The 20248-nt window shown below is 43.4% G+C and overlaps 2 protein-coding genes across 2 annotated transcripts in view; one reads left to right on the top strand and one right to left on the bottom strand.

Moving 5' to 3' along the window:
• Positions 1-1475: 1475 nt before the first annotated feature.
• On the bottom strand, positions 1476-5803 carry LOC137021832 (uncharacterized). The gene is made up of 2 exons (XM_067388809.1): positions 5620-5803; positions 1476-5524 (listed from the first exon to the last, which is right to left on the bottom strand). Exons 1-2 carry the CDS (start codon positions 5801-5803, stop codon positions 1476-1478), a joined length of 4233 nt encoding a protein of 1410 aa, XP_067244910.1.
• A 4075-nt stretch (positions 5804-9878) lies between these two features.
• The window catches only part of il1rapl1b (interleukin 1 receptor accessory protein-like 1b), a 134680-nt gene continuing 124310 nt past the window's right edge, over positions 9879-20248 (top strand). The window contains exon 1 of the mRNA XM_067387023.1: positions 9879-9960. Coding sequence (XP_067243124.1) covers positions 9879-9960 — 82 coding nt within the window. The remainder of the gene's footprint in view (positions 9961-20248) is intronic.

Raw genomic sequence — 20248 nt, 5'->3', positions numbered from 1 at the left:
TTTCTCTCTAGACACGTGTATCACTTCGGTTTCATTCTGAGCAGGAGTAACAGCGACGCTTTCAGGTCCTTTACTTAAACATTTATTCATTCCAGACAAAAGGGAAGTTTTACCTCACAGAGTCTAAACAAGACATAATGTGTTTGGTTTTCATGAGAAAAGATGTGATAAAGAAATGCTCGCAGAACTATCTGTAATTTCCATGCATGCGAGTTTACGCGCACAGAAAGAAGACGCAGCCTTGCAGATAAGGTCCTGAAGTGAGTCGAGGGCCAGACACGCCTGTCCCGGTGCTGTAGGACGCGTGCGAGTCGTGCTAAACACAGAGCGTAATGGGCCATAAAGCAGCGCGAAAACTGAATTATTCAGATGTTGGATTTCAATAGTGCTGCGTGTTTGGAAAGATTTGGGTTGGATTCTCTTATCTTTTATTAAACACATGCCGGGCGTCCTGACAGTAAAGAAGTGTCTCTCCCAGCAGCTCTTCTGCATGCGGCGTGTGTCGCGAGCGGGTGTTTAGGGCACGAGTGCGTCTCCGCCTCAGAGTCTGATGCATGAATGCAGAATTAGAGATCTTCATTATTATCTCTCCTTCTCTCAGGCCACTGTGGAGCTGTCCAAGTGTGTTTAATGTTTGAGGGAGACGTCAGAATCGCAGCATCTATACAGAACCATCATGGTGATGTTTGTCTTCAAGTCAGAATATCAGATGAAGCAGACTCTGGTTCACTCACTTGACTTGTGTTTGGACCGTGTGGTTCCTGCAGATGATCTGACAGACATACAGCAGCCACCAAAGGGTGTGGGCGATGAATGTCATTGGGTTTGATCACAAAATATCACAGAAAGTGTCATTGGTTTTAAAGAAAGAGGCACAAACACACTTTAACTCAGTTTGGACAGTTTGAAATAAGAAACAAAAAACAACTGATCTAGCGTTGAACATGAATATATTCTAAATAATATTTATTCACTTCAGAATGAACAGACTTTTTGTTGTGTTTTAATTTAGATAGATAGATAGATAGATAGATAGATAGATAGATAGATAGATAGATAGATAGATAGATAGATAGATAGATAGATAGATAGATAGATAGATAGATAGATAGATAGATAGATAGATAGATAGATAGATAGATAGATAGATAGATAGAATAGTGTGGTTTGTTTCACAGGCTTTATCTGTATCATACAGACGTCAGTTGGAGGGATTAATTATATACATATATATATGAAAGTCCTTTTATGTTTATAGAGATTAATGCTTCAGTCCAGATGCTTTTCCCAGAAAGCCCAGAAATAATGTCACAACATACATGTAGGAGAAGGCATCAGATAATGAGACAATAATGTAACAATTCATGGCAACAATTCATAATTCATAAATCAGATTGTATTATATGATGGTAAACAGGTCTTTAGCTGAAGTACATTCATATAGGAATGTCACGTTACTCAGTCTGAAATGTTTGTCACTGACTGTTCTTCAGCCGTGTGTCCGTGTTCTTCAGCCGTGTGTCCGTGTTCTTCAGCCGTGTGTCCGTGTTCTTCAGCCGTGTGTCCGTGTTCTTCAGCCGTGTGTCCGTGTTCTTCAGCCGTGTGTCCGTGTTCTTCAGCCGTGTGTCCATGTTCTTCAGCCGTGTGTCCGTGTTCTTCAGCCGTGTGTCCATGTTCTTCAGCTGTGTATCCGTGTTCTTCAGCCGTGTATCCGTGTTCTTCAGCCGTGTGTCCGTGTTCTTCAGCCGTGTGTCCGTGTTCTTCAGCCGTGTGTCCGTGTTCTTCAGCCGTGTGTCCATGTTCTTCAGCTGTGTATCCGTGTTCTTCAGCCGTGTATCCGTGTTCTTCAGCCGTGTGTCCGTGTTCTTCAGCCGTGTGTCCGTGTTCTTCAGCCGTGTGTCCGTGTTCTTCAGCCGTGTGTCCGTGTTCTTCAGCCGTGTGTCCGTGTTCTTCAGCCGTGTGTCCATGTTCTTCAGCTGTGTATCCGTGTTCTTCAGCCGTGTGTCCGTGTTCTTCAGCCATGTGTCCATGTTCTTCAGCTGTGTATCCGTGTTCTTCAGCCGTGTGTCCGTGTTCTTCAGCCATGTGTCCGTGTTCTTCAGCCGTGTGTCCGTGTTCTTCAGCTGTGTGTCCATGTTCTTCAGCCATGTGTCCGTGTTCTTCAGCCGTGTATCCGTGTTCTTCAGCTGTGTGTCCATGTTCTTCAGCCGTGTGTCCGTGTTCTTCAGCCATGTGTCCGTGTTCTTCAGCTGTGTGTCCGTGTTCTTCAGCTGTGTGTCCGTGTTCTTCAGCCATGTGTCCGTGTTCTTCAGCTGTGTGTCCGTGTTCTTCAGCTGTGTGTCCGTGTTCTTCAGCCATGTGTCCGTGTTCTTCAGCTGTGTGTCCGTGTTCTTCAGCTGTGTGTCCGTGTTCTTCAGCCGTGTGTCCGTGTTCTTCAGCCGTGTGTCCGTGTTCTTCAGCCGTGTATCCGTGTTCTTCAGCTGTGTGTCCATGTTCTTCAGCCGTGTGTCTGTGTTCTTCAGCCGTGTGTCCATGTTCTTCAGCCGTGTGTCCGTGTTCTTCAGCTGTTTATCCGTGTTCTTCAGCCGTGTGTCCATGTTCTTCAGCCGTGTGTCCATGTTCTTCAGCCATGTGTCCGTGTTCTTCAGCCGTGTGTCCATGTTCTTCAGCCGTGTGTCCGTGTTCTTCAGCTGTTTATCCGTGTTCTTCAGCCGTGTGTCCATGTTCTTCAGCCGTGTGTCCATGTTCTTCAGCCATGTGTCCGTGTTCTTCAGCCGTGTGTCCGTGTTCTTCAGCCATGTGTCCGTGTTCTTCAGCCATGTGTCCGTGTTCTTCAGCCGTGTGTCTGTGTTCTTCAGCCGTGTATCCGTGTTCTTCAGCTGTGTGTCCATGTTCTTCAGCTGTGTGTCCATGTTCTTCAGCCGTGTATCCGTGTTCTTCAGCCATGTGTCCGTGTTCTTCAGCCGTGTGTCTGTGTTCTTCAGCCGTGTGTCTGTGTTCTTCAGCCGTGTGTCTGTGTTCTTCAGCCGTGTGTCCATGTTCTTCAGCCGTGTGTCCGTGTTCTTCAGCCGTGTGTCCGTGTTCTTCAGCCGTGTGTCTGTGTTCTTCAGCTGTGTGTCCATGTTCTTCAGCCATGTGTCCGTGTTCTTCAGCCGTGTGTCTGTGTTCTTCAGCCGTGTGTCTGTGTTCTTCAGCCGTGTGTCCGTGTTCTTCAGCCATGTGTCCGTGTTTTTCAGCCGTGTATCCGTGTTCTTCAGCCATGTGTCCGTGTTCTTCAGCCGTGTATCCGTGTTCTTCAGCTGTGTGTCCATGTTCTTCAGCCGTGTGTCTGTGTTCTTCAGCTGTGTGTCCGTGTTCTTCAGCTGTGTGTCCGTGTTCTTCAGCCGTGTGTCCATGTTCTTCAGCCGTGTGTCCGTGTTCTTCAGCTGTTTATCCGTGTTCTTCAGCCGTGTGTCCATGTTCTTCAGCCATGTGTCCGTGTTCTTCAGCTGTGTGTCCATGTTCTTCAGCCATGTGTCCATGTTCTTCAGCCATGTGTCCATGTTCTTCAGCTGTGTGTCCATGTTCTTCAGCTGTGTGTCCGTGTTCTTCAGCCATGTGTCCGTGTTCTTCAGCCATGTGTCCGTGTTCTTCAGCCATGTGTCCGTGTTCTTCAGCCATGTGTCCATGTTCTTCAGCCATGTGTCCATGTTCTTCAGCCTTGTATCCATGTTCTTCAGCCATGTGTCCATGTTCTTCAGCCATGTGTCCATGTTCTTCAGCTGTGTGTCCATGTTCTTCAGCCATGTGTCCGTGTTCTTCAGCTGTGTGTCCGTGTTCTTCAGCCATGTGTCCGTGTTCTTCAGCCATGTGTCCATGTTCTTCAGCTGTGTGTCCATGTTCTTCAGCCGTGTGTCCATGTTCTTCAGCCATGTGTCCATGTTCTTCAGCCATGTGTCCGTGTTCTTCAGCCGTGTGTCCATGTTCTTCAGCTGTGTGTCCGTGTTCTTCAGCCGTGTGTCCGTGTTCTTCAGCCATGTGTCCGTGTTCTTCAGCCATGTGTCCGTGTTCTTCAGCCGTGTGTCCGTGTTCTTCAGCCTTGTGTCCGTGTTCTTCAGCTGTGTGTCCGTGTTCTTCAGCCGTGTGTCCATGTTCTTCAGCCGTGTGTCCGTGTTCTTCAGCTGTTTATCCGTGTTCTTCAGCCGTGTGTCCATGTTCTTCAGCCATGTGTCCGTGTTCTTCAGCTGTGTGTCCATGTTCTTCAGCCATGTGTCCATGTTCTTCAGCCATGTGTCCATGTTCTTCAGCTGTGTGTCCATGTTCTTCAGCTGTGTGTCCGTGTTCTTCAGCCATGTGTCCGTGTTCTTCAGCCATGTGTCCGTGTTCTTCAGCCATGTGTCCGTGTTCTTCAGCCATGTGTCCATGTTCTTCAGCCATGTGTCCATGTTCTTCAGCCGTGTGTCCATGTTCTTCAGCCGTGTGTCCATGTTCTTCAGCCATGTGTCCATGTTCTTCAGCTGTGTGTCCATGTTCTTCAGCCGTGTGTCCGTGTTCTTCAGCTGTGTGTCCGTGTTCTTCAGCCATGTGTCCGTGTTCTTCAGCCATGTGTCCATGTTCTTCAGCCATGTGTCCATGTTCTTCAGCTGTGTGTCCATGTTCTTCAGCCGTGTGTCCATGTTCTTCAGCCATGTGTCCATGTTCTTCAGCCATGTGTCCGTGTTCTTCAGCCGTGTGTCCATGTTCTTCAGCTGTGTGTCCGTGTTCTTCAGCCGTGTGTCCGTGTTCTTCAGCCATGTGTCCGTGTTCTTCAGCCATGTGTCCGTGTTCTTCAGCCGTGTGTCCGTGTTCTTCAGCCATGTGTCCGTGTTCTTCAGCTGTGTGTCCATGTTCTTCAGCCATGTGTCCGTGTTCTTCAGCTGTGTGTCCGTGTTCTTCAGCCATGTGTCCGTGTTCTTCAGCTGTGTGTCCATGTTCTTCAGCCATGTGTCCGTGTTCTTCAGCTGTGTGTCCATGTTCTTCAGCTGTGTGTCCGTGTTCTTCAGCCATGTGTCCGTGTTCTTCAGCCGTGTGTCCGTGTTCTTCAGCTGTGTGTCCGTGTTCTTCAGCTGTGTGTCCGTGTTCTTCAGCCATGTGTCCATGTTCTTCAGCCGTGTGTCCATGTTCTTCAGCCGTGTGTCCGTGTTCTTCAGCCATGTGTCCGTGTTCTTCAGCTGTGTGTCCGTGTTCTTCAGCTGTGTGTCCGTGTTCTTCAGCCATGTGTCCGTGTTCTTCAGCTGTGTGTCCGTGTTCTTCAGCTGTGTGTCCGTGTTCTTCAGCCATGTGTCTGTGTTCTTCAGCTGTTTATCCGTGTTCTTCAGCCATGTGTCCATGTTCTTCAGCCATGTGTCCATGTTCTTCAGCCATGTGTCCGTGTTCTTCAGCCATGTGTCCGTGTTCTTCAGCCGTGTATCCGTGTTCTTCAGCCATGTGTCCGTGTTCTTCAGCCGTGTGTCTGTGTTATTCTGCTGTGAGAGCCGAGAGCCGCTCTTTGCTCCATCCTTTATGGCTGTTTCTCAGGAGGGCCGAGGGTTATTGAACGGTCAGTATCTGGGAGGGTTAGTGCACAGGTCAGTCGTCAGACCTCCGCTCATTAGCGCTGACCACCGGCTCTGAGCGCAGCAGGAGAATGAACACGAGTCCAGCGGCTCGCATCACTCAACCTCAATAACGTCCGTTTCCCTGTGAGCTCTGACGCCGTGGACTCTGACAGACACAGAGCACTGCCATTGTTTGGGTTTGTGCAGAGGCAGTGATGTGAATGAGCTTCAGCTGCTATAAAGTGCATCTGCAGTGGAGTTTCCCAGTGTATTCTTGGAGAAACGTCCACAGGGTCTGACGTGTGGGAGACGCTTCAATCGACTGTGTGTTATTGATGATTGTGCATGAGGTAAGTCATGTGACTGCTGCGATTCTTGGAAAGAGCACTGATGGATTGTGGGGGCTTATGATTCACACACACAGTCACGATTCAGAAACCTTCTCTTTTATTTTCACTCTTTGTCTTTCTCTCTGTCAGATGACAGTGGTTTATTATTGTGTGAAACATCTGATTTATTTAAAATGTAAAATAGTTTTGAGGAATATTTAAAATAATTTCAGTGATACACAGTGTAAAGAGTATTGATCAAGCACCACTCATTTACTTGAGATGCAAAATGACTTGATCCAAATGAAGAACAAATATCTGCCAGTGGGTTCAGAAACATAATCTTGTTTTTCCTTTGAATGAAGTTTAGATATTTGTTCTTGTTTTATGCTTCATTTTGTTCATCTGCCTCTTCTTCTCTTCATCTGACTTCTTATTTTGTGTCATTTTGCATCTCAATCAATAAATCAATAAGTGTATCTTGATTTAAAGAATAACTTCACAGATTTTTAACCAGCTTTTTAATTGTTTCAATGTCAGTAGTATTGGTAGATGAACAATATGAGCTGTTTCTCCTGAACCAATGATTATTTATTGGTTCATGTAACATTAGTTTGTCAGTCTGTCGAACTTTAGACATCTACAGGGCTTTTGTGAAAACTACAGATCGTAGGACGGCCAGATCGAGCCCATGCATTATGGGTGCTAAAGTTTTCCTACCTTTCTGCAGAAGAGAATGCCTCAGCCCTTTTTCTGTTTTCTCTAGTCATGTAGCACCGAATAAAAAAAATAAATAAAAAAAAGCCTTTCTACTGCATAGACGGAAAAACTTTTATTAAAAGTCCATCTTGTCAGTGGTGAATTAATTTGTACTGGAAAAAATGGTGTGTATGTATTATTTATAGCATTTATTGTCAGATTTGTGTGTTTGTGAGGAGTTTATGGGCATTTTGACCTTCAGTCAAACGCTCATCTGGCAGCGTGACTGTAACAATCCTCAGATTCATCTGAATAAAAACAGAGAATCAGCATCTGCAGAGCAAACGCTCACAGGTCTCTCTCTCTCTCTCTCTCTCACCTCTGCAGCGAGGCTGAGATGCGCTAGTGGATAATGCGAAACAGAATAATTCAGGGCGCAGCAGCTGAGGTTTTGCGTGGGTGAGCTGAAGGTAGAAATGGAGGCTCTCGCTACAGTTTCTCTCAAATAGAAATGTTAATGACTGGCAAAGGCAGCTGGCACATCAATTTTTCACCCAGTTCCACAAACAGGAGAAAGAGAGAGACAGGAACGGTGGAACCCTCTAGACTCTCTCTCTTCTGTTTGGCACCGTCTCTAACTGCACAACAGAATTTGGCTGAATATAATAGGAACTAAAAGAATAGAAAGAAGTGAAGACACGCTGAAGAGGCCGATTCAGAGCAGAAACAGTCTGATATTCTTCTGTCTTTCCTGAGCCACAAACCTCTTCTGCTAACAGTGCGGTTTGTCTGACGTCTCTCAGCGGTTCAGGACGTGTTCTTGGTTAGAAAGCAGAATCCTGAAGCTCAGGTGAGAGCGGCCACTTGCGAACGCATCAATCTGAGGCCCGTCGCAACAATGTTTCCTTGGAAACAACAGAACGATGTTGTGCATATTCAAATGCTGCATGTGTTCAGCTCTCAGAATGTCGTATTGTTGGATTGTGGTTTCTGTGGAGTCTCTAAAGCCTTTAATCCGTGTTAATGTGCTCCGTGTCTCTGATGCATTAGATGTGATCCTCCGATCATCTGGAGCTGCACACACTGTAACCATGTGAAGTTACAAACTATTATGTTTGGCACACTTTTTACTTTTGCTTCTTTTTTCCTGTTGTGTTTTTGCAATAAATGAAAGCAAACGAGGTTTGATGAACAACACATACAACACAAACAAATGCAACATGTGAAGTGTTATTCGGGGTTCAAGTACGTAGCGCTGAAACCCTATTGTAATGGAAAGGATGATGCCGTAAAAATGATTGTGCAGACCAAACCATAAGGCCTAGAAACTTGAAGCTTGGCCAGATGATAGGTCTCAATTTGGGGAGAGACTGACAAGGTATGACCCCGATCATCCAATAGGTGGCGCTACAGCAATCAAAAACTTGAAATTGCTCATAACTCTTAGACCGTTTGCCATAGACTCAAGTTCCTTATACCGCTGGAATCCTTGGCTCGATATGAACAAAATCTATATTTATTTCTGCATGGAAAAACTTTCCACCATTTTGAATTTTGTCCAAGACCTACATTTGTGAACAGGTTTTTCACCTGATCGGAACCAAACCAGTGCAGAAATGTTCTCCGGAGATTGACTATCAAAAGTTATTTTAAAAAGTTTAAATTTAATTTCACGGTCGCTAAGGAGCGCCAAAACGTTCTAAGTGGGCGGAGCCACTTTTCACCAAACGTGATACTCATATGTATGAGCTCAATATTTGGTCACAGTAAAAAAAAAAAAAAAAATGGCGATTGGACACTTGGTGGCACTATAACATGAAAAAAACAACAACATGAAAACAGCTATAACTATGCAACTGTTAGTCCAATTGACTTGAAAATTGGCATGCAGTGTCTTGGTCCAAGAAGGCATGATTATTTTTGAGGACATTGGTGTATCTCGAAAAACATGGCCGCCATTGGCCAATACATTTTGAGCATCTATTAGACAAGGTTAACGGAGGCTGATCGCAGCGAAACTTTGTGGGCATGTTCGACTCATGGTCCTAGAGGTCTGTAAGAATTTTGGAAGAAATTGGACACTAGTTGGTGCTAACGAGTTTTACACTTCTGTAATCATGTGGTGTTTCACACATACACAGAATATTCATATCATTTGATAAATTTCCTCATACTGAACAACTTTGCCTCAAGAACTACTGCTGTCAATCAAAGTGTTCATTAAATATTCACAATTATGTAAAAAAACTATTTTTGTGAACTAGTCTTAGGTTTTTCACCCAATTGGAACCAAACCAGTGCAGATCTCTGGACTCTCCAGATAAACAATTATCAAAACATGTTTAACTTTACCCTTTGGGTAGCTATAACAGGGTCATTTAGAAAATGGCAGTGGCAAAATAAACTCAAAAGCCTATAAATCATAAACGAAAACTCAAAAATTCACGAAAATTAAGTGAGCTCATGCAGCAAATGACTCTGAAGAAGCATGCAAACCTTTATGGAGATCAGACCATAGTTGGCTCTATAACTGTTAAAAAGCTTTAAAAAAACATATATTGTAATGGCTATAAATTGTCTTACATGCTTGCTAATAAAATGTGAACTCTTTTTACGCAAGAGCTTAAAGGCCTTAAACGCTTGAACCCTGATAATTGCTGCTTGCATATATATATATATGTGTGTGTGTGTGTATGTGTGTGTGTGTGTGTGTGTGTGTGTGTGTGTGTATGTATGTGTGTGTGTGTGTGTATGAGTGTTATACTCAAATATGTCTGTCTGTCTGTCTCTTGTGGAATGGCAGCTGTCTCTTCTTTCATAAGTGTTATCGTCTCATTGTCATTTGGTTTTTCTCCATGAGGGCTCAGTGGACGCTCGCGTGTCGATTCTGAATGTCATTTCAGGGCATGTTTGCAGATGTTTGCAGCTTATGATGTGTTTTGGCTGCAGATAGTAAACAGGGAATCAGAGAGATATGTGGATCTGCTTTTGGCAGGCGCTGGGTTTCTGAGGGAATACTTGGACAAATGTGTTGTGGACACAGAGATGGACGTCTTTTGTGTGTGTGTGTGTGTGTGTGTGTGTGTGTGTGTGTGTGTGTGTGTGTGTGTGTGTGTGTGTGTGTGTGTGTGTGTGAGACTGAAGATCTGAGGATTGAAGACATTGGCTGTGTTCAGAGATGTAAACTCATGTATAAACCCCTTCAGAGTCTGACGTGTTAGTTTAGATGCTGTTGATTGTGATGCTCATGTTGTTTGTGTTCTTGTGTCTCTGCAGGAGATTCACACGGTGAAACATGAGATCACGGGTTCCTCTGCAGATTCTGCTGTATGCGACGGTCATCAGAAGTCTGAAAGTGGTGTCCAAGCGCGGCTCAGGTAAGAAACCCTGCTGTCCTCGTGATGATCGTCTGGTGTGTGTTCGGGCGAGAATGAATGTTTGTCTTGATGGGATCCCTGGGCTGGTGTCTCATTCCAGTTTGTGATTCTGGAGACAGAAAGAAATCATCACTGGTTCTTTGTAGGATCTTAGAACCATTTCTGGCTGGAACGGCCTGTCGAGTTTCTCTGGAGTCCAAAACGTCAGATGATGCAGATCAGTGTATTAGTTGTGCTCATCATCACTTGACAGCTGAAGCTTCTTTGTTCAGTATGTGGATGTCCTGAAGTGTCTCTCGAGGCATCAGGCTGTTAAAGTGTGTGTGTACCTGATATTCCCTACATTATGGGGAACAAATGTCCCCACAAAGATAGTAATACCAGTCATTTCTGTGTGGCTGTGTGTGTGTCAGTGTGTGTGTGTGTGTGTGTGTAGAGAGATGTCTGGCTCACGCTGTGGTCCAGATGGCCGCTCTGGTGTCTGTAGCGGGACGCGTCTCCTCTGCCATTATCAGGACTAATCTGGATCAGTGGGGTGTGACGGCGGGCCGCACGGAGACGTCACATGGGAACATATTGAAGGTGGCACCTCGAGGGAAACGCAGCTAACATGATGAATAAGATCCCTGAGGAACAACAAACATGGCATGATGGGAGATCCGTCTGCATCTCCCGCACAGCATCAGTTCGCGTGACTTTATACCAGAGCGAACGGCTGCTGGACCGTAAAACCGAACACACGAGAGGCAGGCGTCCGGTGCTTTAATGTGAGACTTTCTGTGGCGTCGTCCCGCTCGGGTCATGATGTGACCTTTAATGGTATTTACTTCCTCTTATCTGTAGAGCAAAAGGTCAGGTATAAATCGACCCGTACATCCCTCTGGCTTTATCTGTGGATGGTGAGGGTTGGTCTGCTCACATGTGATTCATATACACTTGTGCTCATTGCGTTTACTTACACCAGTTCATAATTTGTCTTCTGGGAAACATGTAAATGTCTACTGTAGCTTATTGAATGTCAATGAAGTTCAATGCAAAGAGAGATATTTTCTTTTACAGAAATCACTTTTTAAATGGCTGGTAGGGAGTACAACGAGCTTCTTCCCGGGATAGTGACATCACTAACCCTAAAATCTACATAAACCCCGCCCCCGAGAACACTCAACAAAGGGGGCGGGGCCATGTTGAGCTGCTTTAGAGAAGAGGAAGAGTTGTTGTAGTCGAGTGTTGTTCATTTTACGCCGGACTGCTTCACAAACGAGGGTCAATTCAACACAAAAGATGAACATGACGGCACATGCTAGTGGATGAGTTGAATCAACTCCACAGCAACTACATCAATTTATCCACTAACCATTCAGAAACGTCTAAAAGTTGTAACTTCTTCCTGAGTCTCTCCATCAGTGTCGACTCCGGTTTGAACAATGTAAGGCTGTTCAGACAGATTAGCAGTGCTTCGTTGTTCATGGAGTCCTTCTTAAGAGCGAGACTTTGGCCATGGCAGTCACATGAAATACTGATGAATGTAAATTATTTTTATTCTGTGAAGCAGAATAGCAGGTGCGTCCCAATTATTGCATTTTGTAGTATAAATATTGTGATTATTGGGTTCACAATGAAAATTTCATGAAGCAAAAGTGCACTTTAATTACCCAGATGAAGAAGGAAGAAGGAAGTGTGGAATGTTGGACACAGTTTAGAGCCCAGAATCACACCACTGACCAATCACAGTCGAGTATTACATGGTGACATGATTTCCTGTGTCTGTTTCTGATTGTTTGACGAGCGGCTCAGATTCAGATGTGAGTGTGTTTCTCAGGGTTCTCGGATCTCAGAGCTCAATCCACAAGAGACACATGGAAAGATTCCCATTTGAAATGAAGCAGGAGAAGGATAGCATTGAATCTGAGCTGCTCTTTTGTTTTGAGCACCATAGAAACAAATGTTATGTGTGTGTGTGTGTGTGTGTGTGTGTGTGTGTGTGTGTGTGTGTGTGTGTGTGTGTGTGTGTGTGTGTGTGTGTGAGTGTGTGTGTGTGTGTGCTTTTGTTTATATTACATTGTGGGGACCAAATGTCCCCATGATGTAATATAAACCTGAGTTCACCTACATCGTGGGGACCAGCCAGCGGTCCCCACAATGTAAATGGGTTTATAAATCATATAGAATGAGTTTTTGTGAAAAAGTAAAAGTTTGCACAGTTTCCTGTGAGGGTTAGGTTTAGGGGTAGGGGCAGGGTAGGGGGATAGAATGTACAGTTTGTTCAGTGTAAAATGCATTGAAGTCTATGGAAAGTCCCCACAATTCACAAAAACAAACATGTGTGTGTGTGTGTGTGTGTGTGTGTGTGTGGAGAGGAAAGACCTGCTGGAGATGTTCAGTGTGAAGAATCACTCAGACTCTTTCACATCGATGTGATCATGAACAGCGGTGCAGTGAATCTTTTGCTCTCTGGTAGTTTTTCGAATGGGTTTTTCCGTGATTGTTTTGACTCTTTCAGCAGAAACATTGATTTTCAGCTTACACGTATGTTTTCACGCAGCAAACGCACAGGTCTTCATATCCGTGCAGATTTCACATCTATGAAAACACGTGCTTTGCATGTTCTCCGACCAGCTCAGCATGCGTGAGCGACGATCAGAACGCTGATGTTAATGAAACACCTGAGTGAACCACACTATTATGCTTTTACAGAAGAAAAAGCACTGGTGTTGCACATATAACAGAAGATCTTCATTCGCACATGTTTATCTCTGTGTTTGAGCGATGATATCAGAACTCTCATGAGCAGAATTCATCATCTTCATCAGAATAAGGTGCAGATGGTTCACGTGAAGAGCGAGATGTGAATCGCACGCCTCTCGTAATGATCGTCTGTCAGCCGTGAGCCGTTTCATTGCTCCTGTCTGATGAGTGGATCAAACAAACACTTGAGTAAGACTAAGTGATTTCTGAACTGATGTGTGACCTTTGACCTAGAGCGTCTTCAGTCCACCGAAGGCCATTTGCATGACATCATATTGTGGAAACATGTGAATCTTTAATATTGATCTTCCAGCAGCAGCGTGTGAGTGTTTCTGTGAGGTTTGTCGCGTCTGCTGTCTGACGCCACCGGTGAAGTTTTCACACTGTTCCTCCTCGGAAGGGAACGAGGCACATGCTGTCTACTGAGATCCCTTCATCTGATTGATTTCTGAAGGCAGCACAGATGAACCCAAGTCAGCTTTCGTCATCTGAGTCGTTAGTCACATGACGTGCAGCTCGGCTGATTGGCCTCAAAGTTGTGTATTGGTTTTATCACTGTCTCGTTTCTTCTGTTCTAGAGCGACTGAAGTAAACACTTATTTTTAAATTACTGTGATAAATGGTGTCAGGATCAATATATCAGTTTCCGTTCAGGTCAGGAGTCTATTCTGCTCACACACTCGCATACTAATGAACAAAGAGCTGCTAATAAGAAAAGACAGTGATTATTTTAAACGCATCAGGTCAAATTCACTCAGAGCTCTTCACATCCCCTAATAATTGATATTTAAGCTGTTGAACGCGGTGACGAGGCGAGGGACTGAGAATCCACGATGACGTCCGCGCGAGAGAAACGCGTCAAACTCTCTGCGGTTTTGTTAAAGATGTCGGATCCGCTCGTTAGTTAAAGCGATGATACCCTTCCGAGGCTTTGGGCTCATTCCAGGTTTCTGCGAGAGAGGGAAATGGCCACAGAAATGAATCCGTCTGCTCGTAGCCGCAGTCTCCGTGAGAGCATATGGTGACACAATTGGAACAAATAAAATTTGTGAGCGCAGGTTTTCAAAGCTGGAATCTATTCCACAAATTAATTTATAATTAGATTTTCCCCTCGGGTCAGTTCCTTCAATTCCCCACCAGTCGCTTTATTGATTTCTGTTCACAAGACGCACTAAACCTCCAGTGTGTGTAGGTGTGTGAGTGAGAGTGTGTGTGTGTGTGTGTGTGTGTGCGCACATTTTTGTGACATATCAGGACAAATGTGTATAATGAGAGAGGGTGACTTATGAGGACATTACTCCATGTCCCACTTTTCAAAAGGCTTATAAATCACACAGAATGATGTTTTTGTGAGAAAGTAAGAGTGTGCACAGTTTCCTGTGATGGTTAGGTTTAGGGTTAGGGTAGGGGGATAGAAAATACGGTTTGTACAGTATAAAATGCATTGCGGCCTATGGAAAGTCCCCACAATTCACACAAACAAACGTGTGTGTGTGTGTGTGTGTGTGTGTGTGTGTGTGTGAAGTCAGAAACAGCTTGTTAGTGTTAAAGGGTCATGAAACCCTAAAACCCTTTTTTTGAGATGTAAACAGATATGTATAGGCTGCACATCATTGAAAACACTAAAGGTACTCATTAATGTTATTCATAAGTGAAAAATAGTTATTTTTGCATTTTTCAGAGCGATTTCTGTCTTCCTGTTTGAAAAGCTGAGTCGGAGTAACATCACAAAATCTGACGTCATCGTGTGTTTTCGGCTCAGGTATGGGCTGGTCGAACATGCTGACGTAGACCGTTTCGAGCGATTCTCGACATATATTCATGACTTAAAGCTCATTTAATCCAATCACTGCGCTGTAGTATGCATAATATTATAATTGGAGTAATATGCATGAGGAAGCGTCACTTCTCTCGCCTCGGTCTGTTGTCATTCGTTGGTGTTCGTTTCCTCAGTGCCACAACACAATGTGTTTTCCTGCGACGCACCAGAGCAGAAGTTTGGGTGCATGTGGATTGTTTTGCTGTGATCTACCGGCACAAATGGAAAATATGTTCGTGTGAGATCGCATTACAGCGGAGAATTCAAATGTCACAAAAGTGCAGCTCATTCTCCTCTGCCGCTCTAGCTGCGTTCAAACACGCGAGCCGTAGGATGTTTCCCTCAGCACAGCAGCACATGAGTGTTTGTATTTTGCTCGCGATGCGGTCAGAACTGGAGTTTGAATACGAACATATGAAAAATACGACTGTTATGATGTACACGCGGAGCACACATATGATCGGTTTCAGCGCGGAGCTCCGCGGTGAGTTTAACAACACGTGACACACAGCTCATACAGAATAAAGTATCCGTGTTTACAGTTTTAATTTCACACATTCTCCTGCACCAAACATTAACCAGCACGGTGTAGTTATGCACACATATTTCATCAAGTCTTCTTCAAATGAATTATATGTGCAAACTGGACACTGATACAGTGGTGTAGCTTATCTGAACACGACGACACGATTATTCTGATAGACAAATCAAAGTAGCCTATTATTAGTCCTATTAAATATTCTTTCGCATTTCTCCCTTGTGCTTGGGAGTTTGTTGTCATTCTCTTTGTGCTCATATATTAATATTCATTATTCTGTATAATGAGTGTGTTGTATGTCTGTGCTTCATTGGTTGATCTCTCCCCTCTTCTCCTCATCTACACGCCCATTTTAACAGTTTTTCCAGCTCAGAGATGTGAACGACCAGGGTAAAACAGGGGGGTTTCATGACCCTTTAAGCTGATTGTGATGTGACGCTCCTCATCTTCATCACTTCAGACCTCCATTTTCTGATTCATCGTGACAGTCAGTGAAACTCCAGTGAGAGCAGCAACATTAAACACCCATAATGCATCATTCCCAGCACAATTCCACATGAATCCGGCCCTAATGTCTGAAAACAGACACAATTTTGCAGTTTATTTTGTCCGTGTCAGAAAGGCTGCGTTCGCAAAGAAAACCGCTGAAGACCGAATCGTGAAAGTTTCTGGATTTTCTTCCACCGACCACAACGATAAATTGCTTTCTTCTTTCTCTGGGCTCTGACAAGAAGCTGTTGCTTAGCACAGATGATTTGACAATTTGGTGAGACGGGCGGCGAGGGCTGGACGCGGCGGAGATTTCGTGGTTGGAAGAGCACATCTGATGATCGATACAGAAATACAGCAGCGTCTTCTCTTCTGCCTTCAGTGTTTGGAGCCGTTCTGCACTGAACACACATATCGCTCTGAATGTCTGTTTATTCATTATGTAAAGCTGTTTCTGTCTCCTCGTCTGTCATTGGTCAGTCAGTCAGATAGTCCCGCCCCAAACACATGATTAGCTGAGTCAGATGTTGCTCAGATGTCGTGAAAGCGTCACAGTGTTTTTTTCTTCAGGAATCAAACTAGTGAACATGAAACTCACACACCACGATCTGAACATCTGAACCTCAGTTTAAGATGTTTCCAGAATCTGTGTGTGTGTGTGAAGAGATTCCTCTAGATTTACGCTCCGGTGGATGATGATTTGTGGCAGTTCTGTTGTGTTTTTTTGTGGCGCCTCACGATAATTCATTCACAGTTTAATTTCTGCAGCTCAGTGAACTTTACGTGTGATGATAACCTCACTGTGACATTTGTCTCGTCTGCGGCCTTTAGTTTGATCTGCGGTAACGACGGACGTCTGTGTCGATACTTGAGACCGTTAGGGAATATAATTGTGATTTTGTTAATTATATTTGTCCATTATTGGCTAATAGGCACGTCAACACGCGTGTTTGATGATGTGATCGTCTGCTCTCGTGTGCCGTCACGTATGAGAGGATTATTACAGCTGTCTTCAGTTTTACTGAGCTGCTCCACAAACAAGAGCCCGATCCGTGGGCTGGAGTCCGTGTGCGTGTTTTCCTTCAGACGGTAGATGAGCCAATCGTTCTGAAGCTCTTAGAAACACAGATAAACGCTCTTGAATGTGTGTGAATGTGTTCGGAGAGACAGACTCGCATTTGTGGCCAATTCTGCAGATTAAATGTGCTGTTGCTAATGAGCTTTAGGCAGTGAAGGATTCAGATGTTGAGGAGCCATTACTGCTTCTCTCCACACGTAATTGTAGAAAATCCACCACAGCTTTCAAAGGCAGTGATTCACTCGCCCCAGTAATGATGATGTGACGCTCAGAACGGGGTTTGAGTCGATTTCCCTCACAAACACATGTGGACATCAGCTTTTTTCTTCAATTCCAAATTCATTTTAATGGTTTAATCATTGTCTAATCAGTTGAATTCATAAAACTTTAACAATTGCATATATTATTAGAATTTTAACAATAATATGTGGGCCTATGAAATGTTTTTTTCACAAATTCTTCCAAAAATGTTTTAATATGTAATCATTTCTGTAAAGAATGCCATTTTCATTTTTTTGTTGAAAAACGTGCTGCACAACAGCTGCTAGAACTACACTAAAAAATGCTGGTTTAAAAACAACCCAAGTTTGGTTAAATATGGACAAATTTGTTTTAACCCAGCGGTTGGGTTAAATGTTTGCTCAACCTGCTGGGTAGTTTCATTTAACTCAACTATTTTTAAAAAAAATGACTATATGGCTGGATTAAAATGAACCCCAAATAGGTTTGAAAGTAAAAATCAGACGCATAATTACTAGAGGCAACAATAACAACCAAAAGGTGAACATTTTTAATAAACAATTTAATAAATGTTTATTGTTTAATTATTATTAAAGGTGCCCTAGAATCAAAAATTGAATTTATCTTGGCATAGTTGAATATCAAGAGTTCAGTACATGGAAATGACATACAGTGAGTCTCAAACTCCATTGTTTCCTCCTTCTTATATAAATCATTTGTTTAAAAGACAAATAACAAAAAAACTTTATAAAAAAATAATGAATTAATTATTCATTAAAATTATTAATAAATGTTAATTTATTAAACATATATAAATGTTCATTTCCAATATATTTGGAATATTTATATCTATACTGTAATTTTTAAATAATAGTTAAATAAAACTACCCAGCAGGTTGAGCAAACATTTAACCCAACCGCTGGGTTTGTCCATATTTTACCCAGCATGGGATATTTTTAACCCAGCATTTATTAGAGTGTATTTCACATTTTGATTCATTTTTCAGCCCTACATTTGATTCATTAATTCAACATTTGACAAATTCTGTGACATTCCGGATTATATAACAAAACCACTTAGATCACCGTAGCGACACGCCCAGGAAACTTTTTCAGCACCCTAGCAACAGTCGTGGCATGGCATTGAGTTGTGAGGTCTGAAATGAGCATCAGCAGACACACGGCGTTCCTCCACACTCCCGATCGACGCCTCCATCAGGTTATCTGTGGATGGATCTTCTCTGCGTCCGGCCTAATCAAGCATCGACTCATCGGCGGCTCGTTTGCACGTTTAGCTCCTGCAGTTTGAGCCGCTGTGAGCATTGATCAACACAAACGGCATGAGCAGCGGCTCGTATCGATCACATCGCATTCACCCGCTCTGCTGCGATGCTGCCATATCAAACACAGAGATTTGTCCTCATAATCCCGACCATTGATTCCAATTATCCTGACATCCCGTTAGCGGAGCCGGGATTTGAGACTCTGCACAGCGGCTGGACTGGATTTGTCAAAAGGGACGCTTTAGATTCTTTACATGCAAAAACACTCTCGAACAGGCACACGGTTGTTTCACAGCGAATGGAAATGTTCCACATTCAGTTCCGTAGATTTGTTCCAGTGACGAGAAAAGATGTAAAACATGATGTTCTTCATCAGTATCTTTGTCTTGTTTTCCAGTACAAACCTCGACACATTCTTAAATCAACATACATTTACTGTAGATGCACAATGCCATAAGAAGTCTTGTTTTGAGAAACTGAGAAATCAATCAATAAGTTTGTGCTTAAAACTAGAACAAATATCTGCCGGTGGGTCAGAAATATGAACCTGATGTTTTTTCTGACCCCACTGGCAGATATTTGTTCTTAATTCTGATCAGTTTCTCTTCTAAGTAAATGTATCTTGATTTAAGAATGTTTAAATGTTTGTGCCGTAAAACAAGACAGAAACACTGAGGAAGGGTTTCCTATCGGTTCCCATTCTCACACAGTGAGAGGTTTGGCTGGCTTAAACGTTCATTTAGTCATCCATCACAATGTCACACAATAATCAAACATAATAACGATCCTCTCCTGTGTTTAAATGTCCAGTTGACCTGGCGTGACCTCTGGACGAACGAACGGCCGATTCACAGCGAGTGACTGAAGCGCTTCTGTTTCTGCCGCACCTCACGACCAGCCTTTGATGTTGTGATAACAGTGTTATGAAAATCAGGGGGTTGCATAGGTTTGCATATATTTGCATATGTGTAAACATCATTAGCATCAATAGAGACTCAATTATGAGGACGAGTGTTTGGAACAAACATGTCTAAACTCTCCAGCATCTGTATGTGTGTCTCAGGTGTCTATCCTGCTCTCTGTCCCGTCAGCATTAGCGTCGTGAGGTGTGGGAACATTTTAACCCTTAACAGTTTAACCCTTGTGCTGTGCTGAAAATCCTTTACCTAATTTAGTATTCATGGTCAAAAATGATTGACCTTTTCATCATGCTGTTTTATCACCAAATATTGGTTTAATTTTTTGGAACAGATTGATTGTAAGGATCATTGATCTGCTCCTCAGTTTTTCTTGAGCTTGAGTGAATGTTTTTCTTTCAGACACTGAGGTGCATGAGCTCAGGTTAACCATTCCTCCGATCAATCAAATCCAAAAAGAAATCAAAAAACCTGTGTTAATTGAAAGAAAATAAGTTGATAAAAAAGATTGAATCCAATATTTGGCAATCACATACCATAATGAGAGATTTACAAGCAGTTTTTTGTAGGCCAGTCATTTTTCAAAATGACAAAAAGTACAAAAATTGTTTTGGGAAGTTGCAGGACCGGACTCACACACTCATCCAATTCTCTAACCACCTCACATTAAAAAAAGGTCTAAATCTTTAGCCTGAGCAAAATAATTAAAGGTTCTCTCTTGAACTGCACCTTCACAGACGTGAACCGAATCGTAGCGTTGCCAGTCAACATTAACTAGCATTTTTGTGAAAAAGAGTATCCTATCCAGGTCAGATTGTCTGGAACACAGTGCGAGGGTCGCAGCTGCTGTGTCTGGTGTTCAGCTGCAGTTTAATCAGGCATCGGTCGTTTTCAGCAACGGAGAAGCACATTTAAATGCATTTAGTCAATGTCTTCATGATGACTTCAACCAGTGAGACGTAACTTATCAACACGCTTCACCAGAGCGATGAGCTGTTTCAGTAGTTAGACCAGCACTAAACTACTCTAAACTGGCCTTTTGTGTGTTTGTGTACTTGTATTTATTAAAATACGAAAAAAGATACAGAATCTTTGACTATGTGCGGCCCTTTAGTTTGACCAAAATTCCCTACACTAAACCTCCCTGTCACAACGTACAGTGTGTGTGTATGTATATAT

This window comes from Chanodichthys erythropterus, chromosome 6 (genome assembly GCF_024489055.1).
Source record: "Chanodichthys erythropterus isolate Z2021 chromosome 6, ASM2448905v1, whole genome shotgun sequence".
Classification (NCBI taxonomy): Eukaryota; Metazoa; Chordata; class Actinopteri; order Cypriniformes; family Xenocyprididae; genus Chanodichthys; species Chanodichthys erythropterus.
The sequence above is the reverse complement of the archived record's forward strand: the minus strand, read 5'-3'. Positions and strand labels throughout refer to the sequence as shown.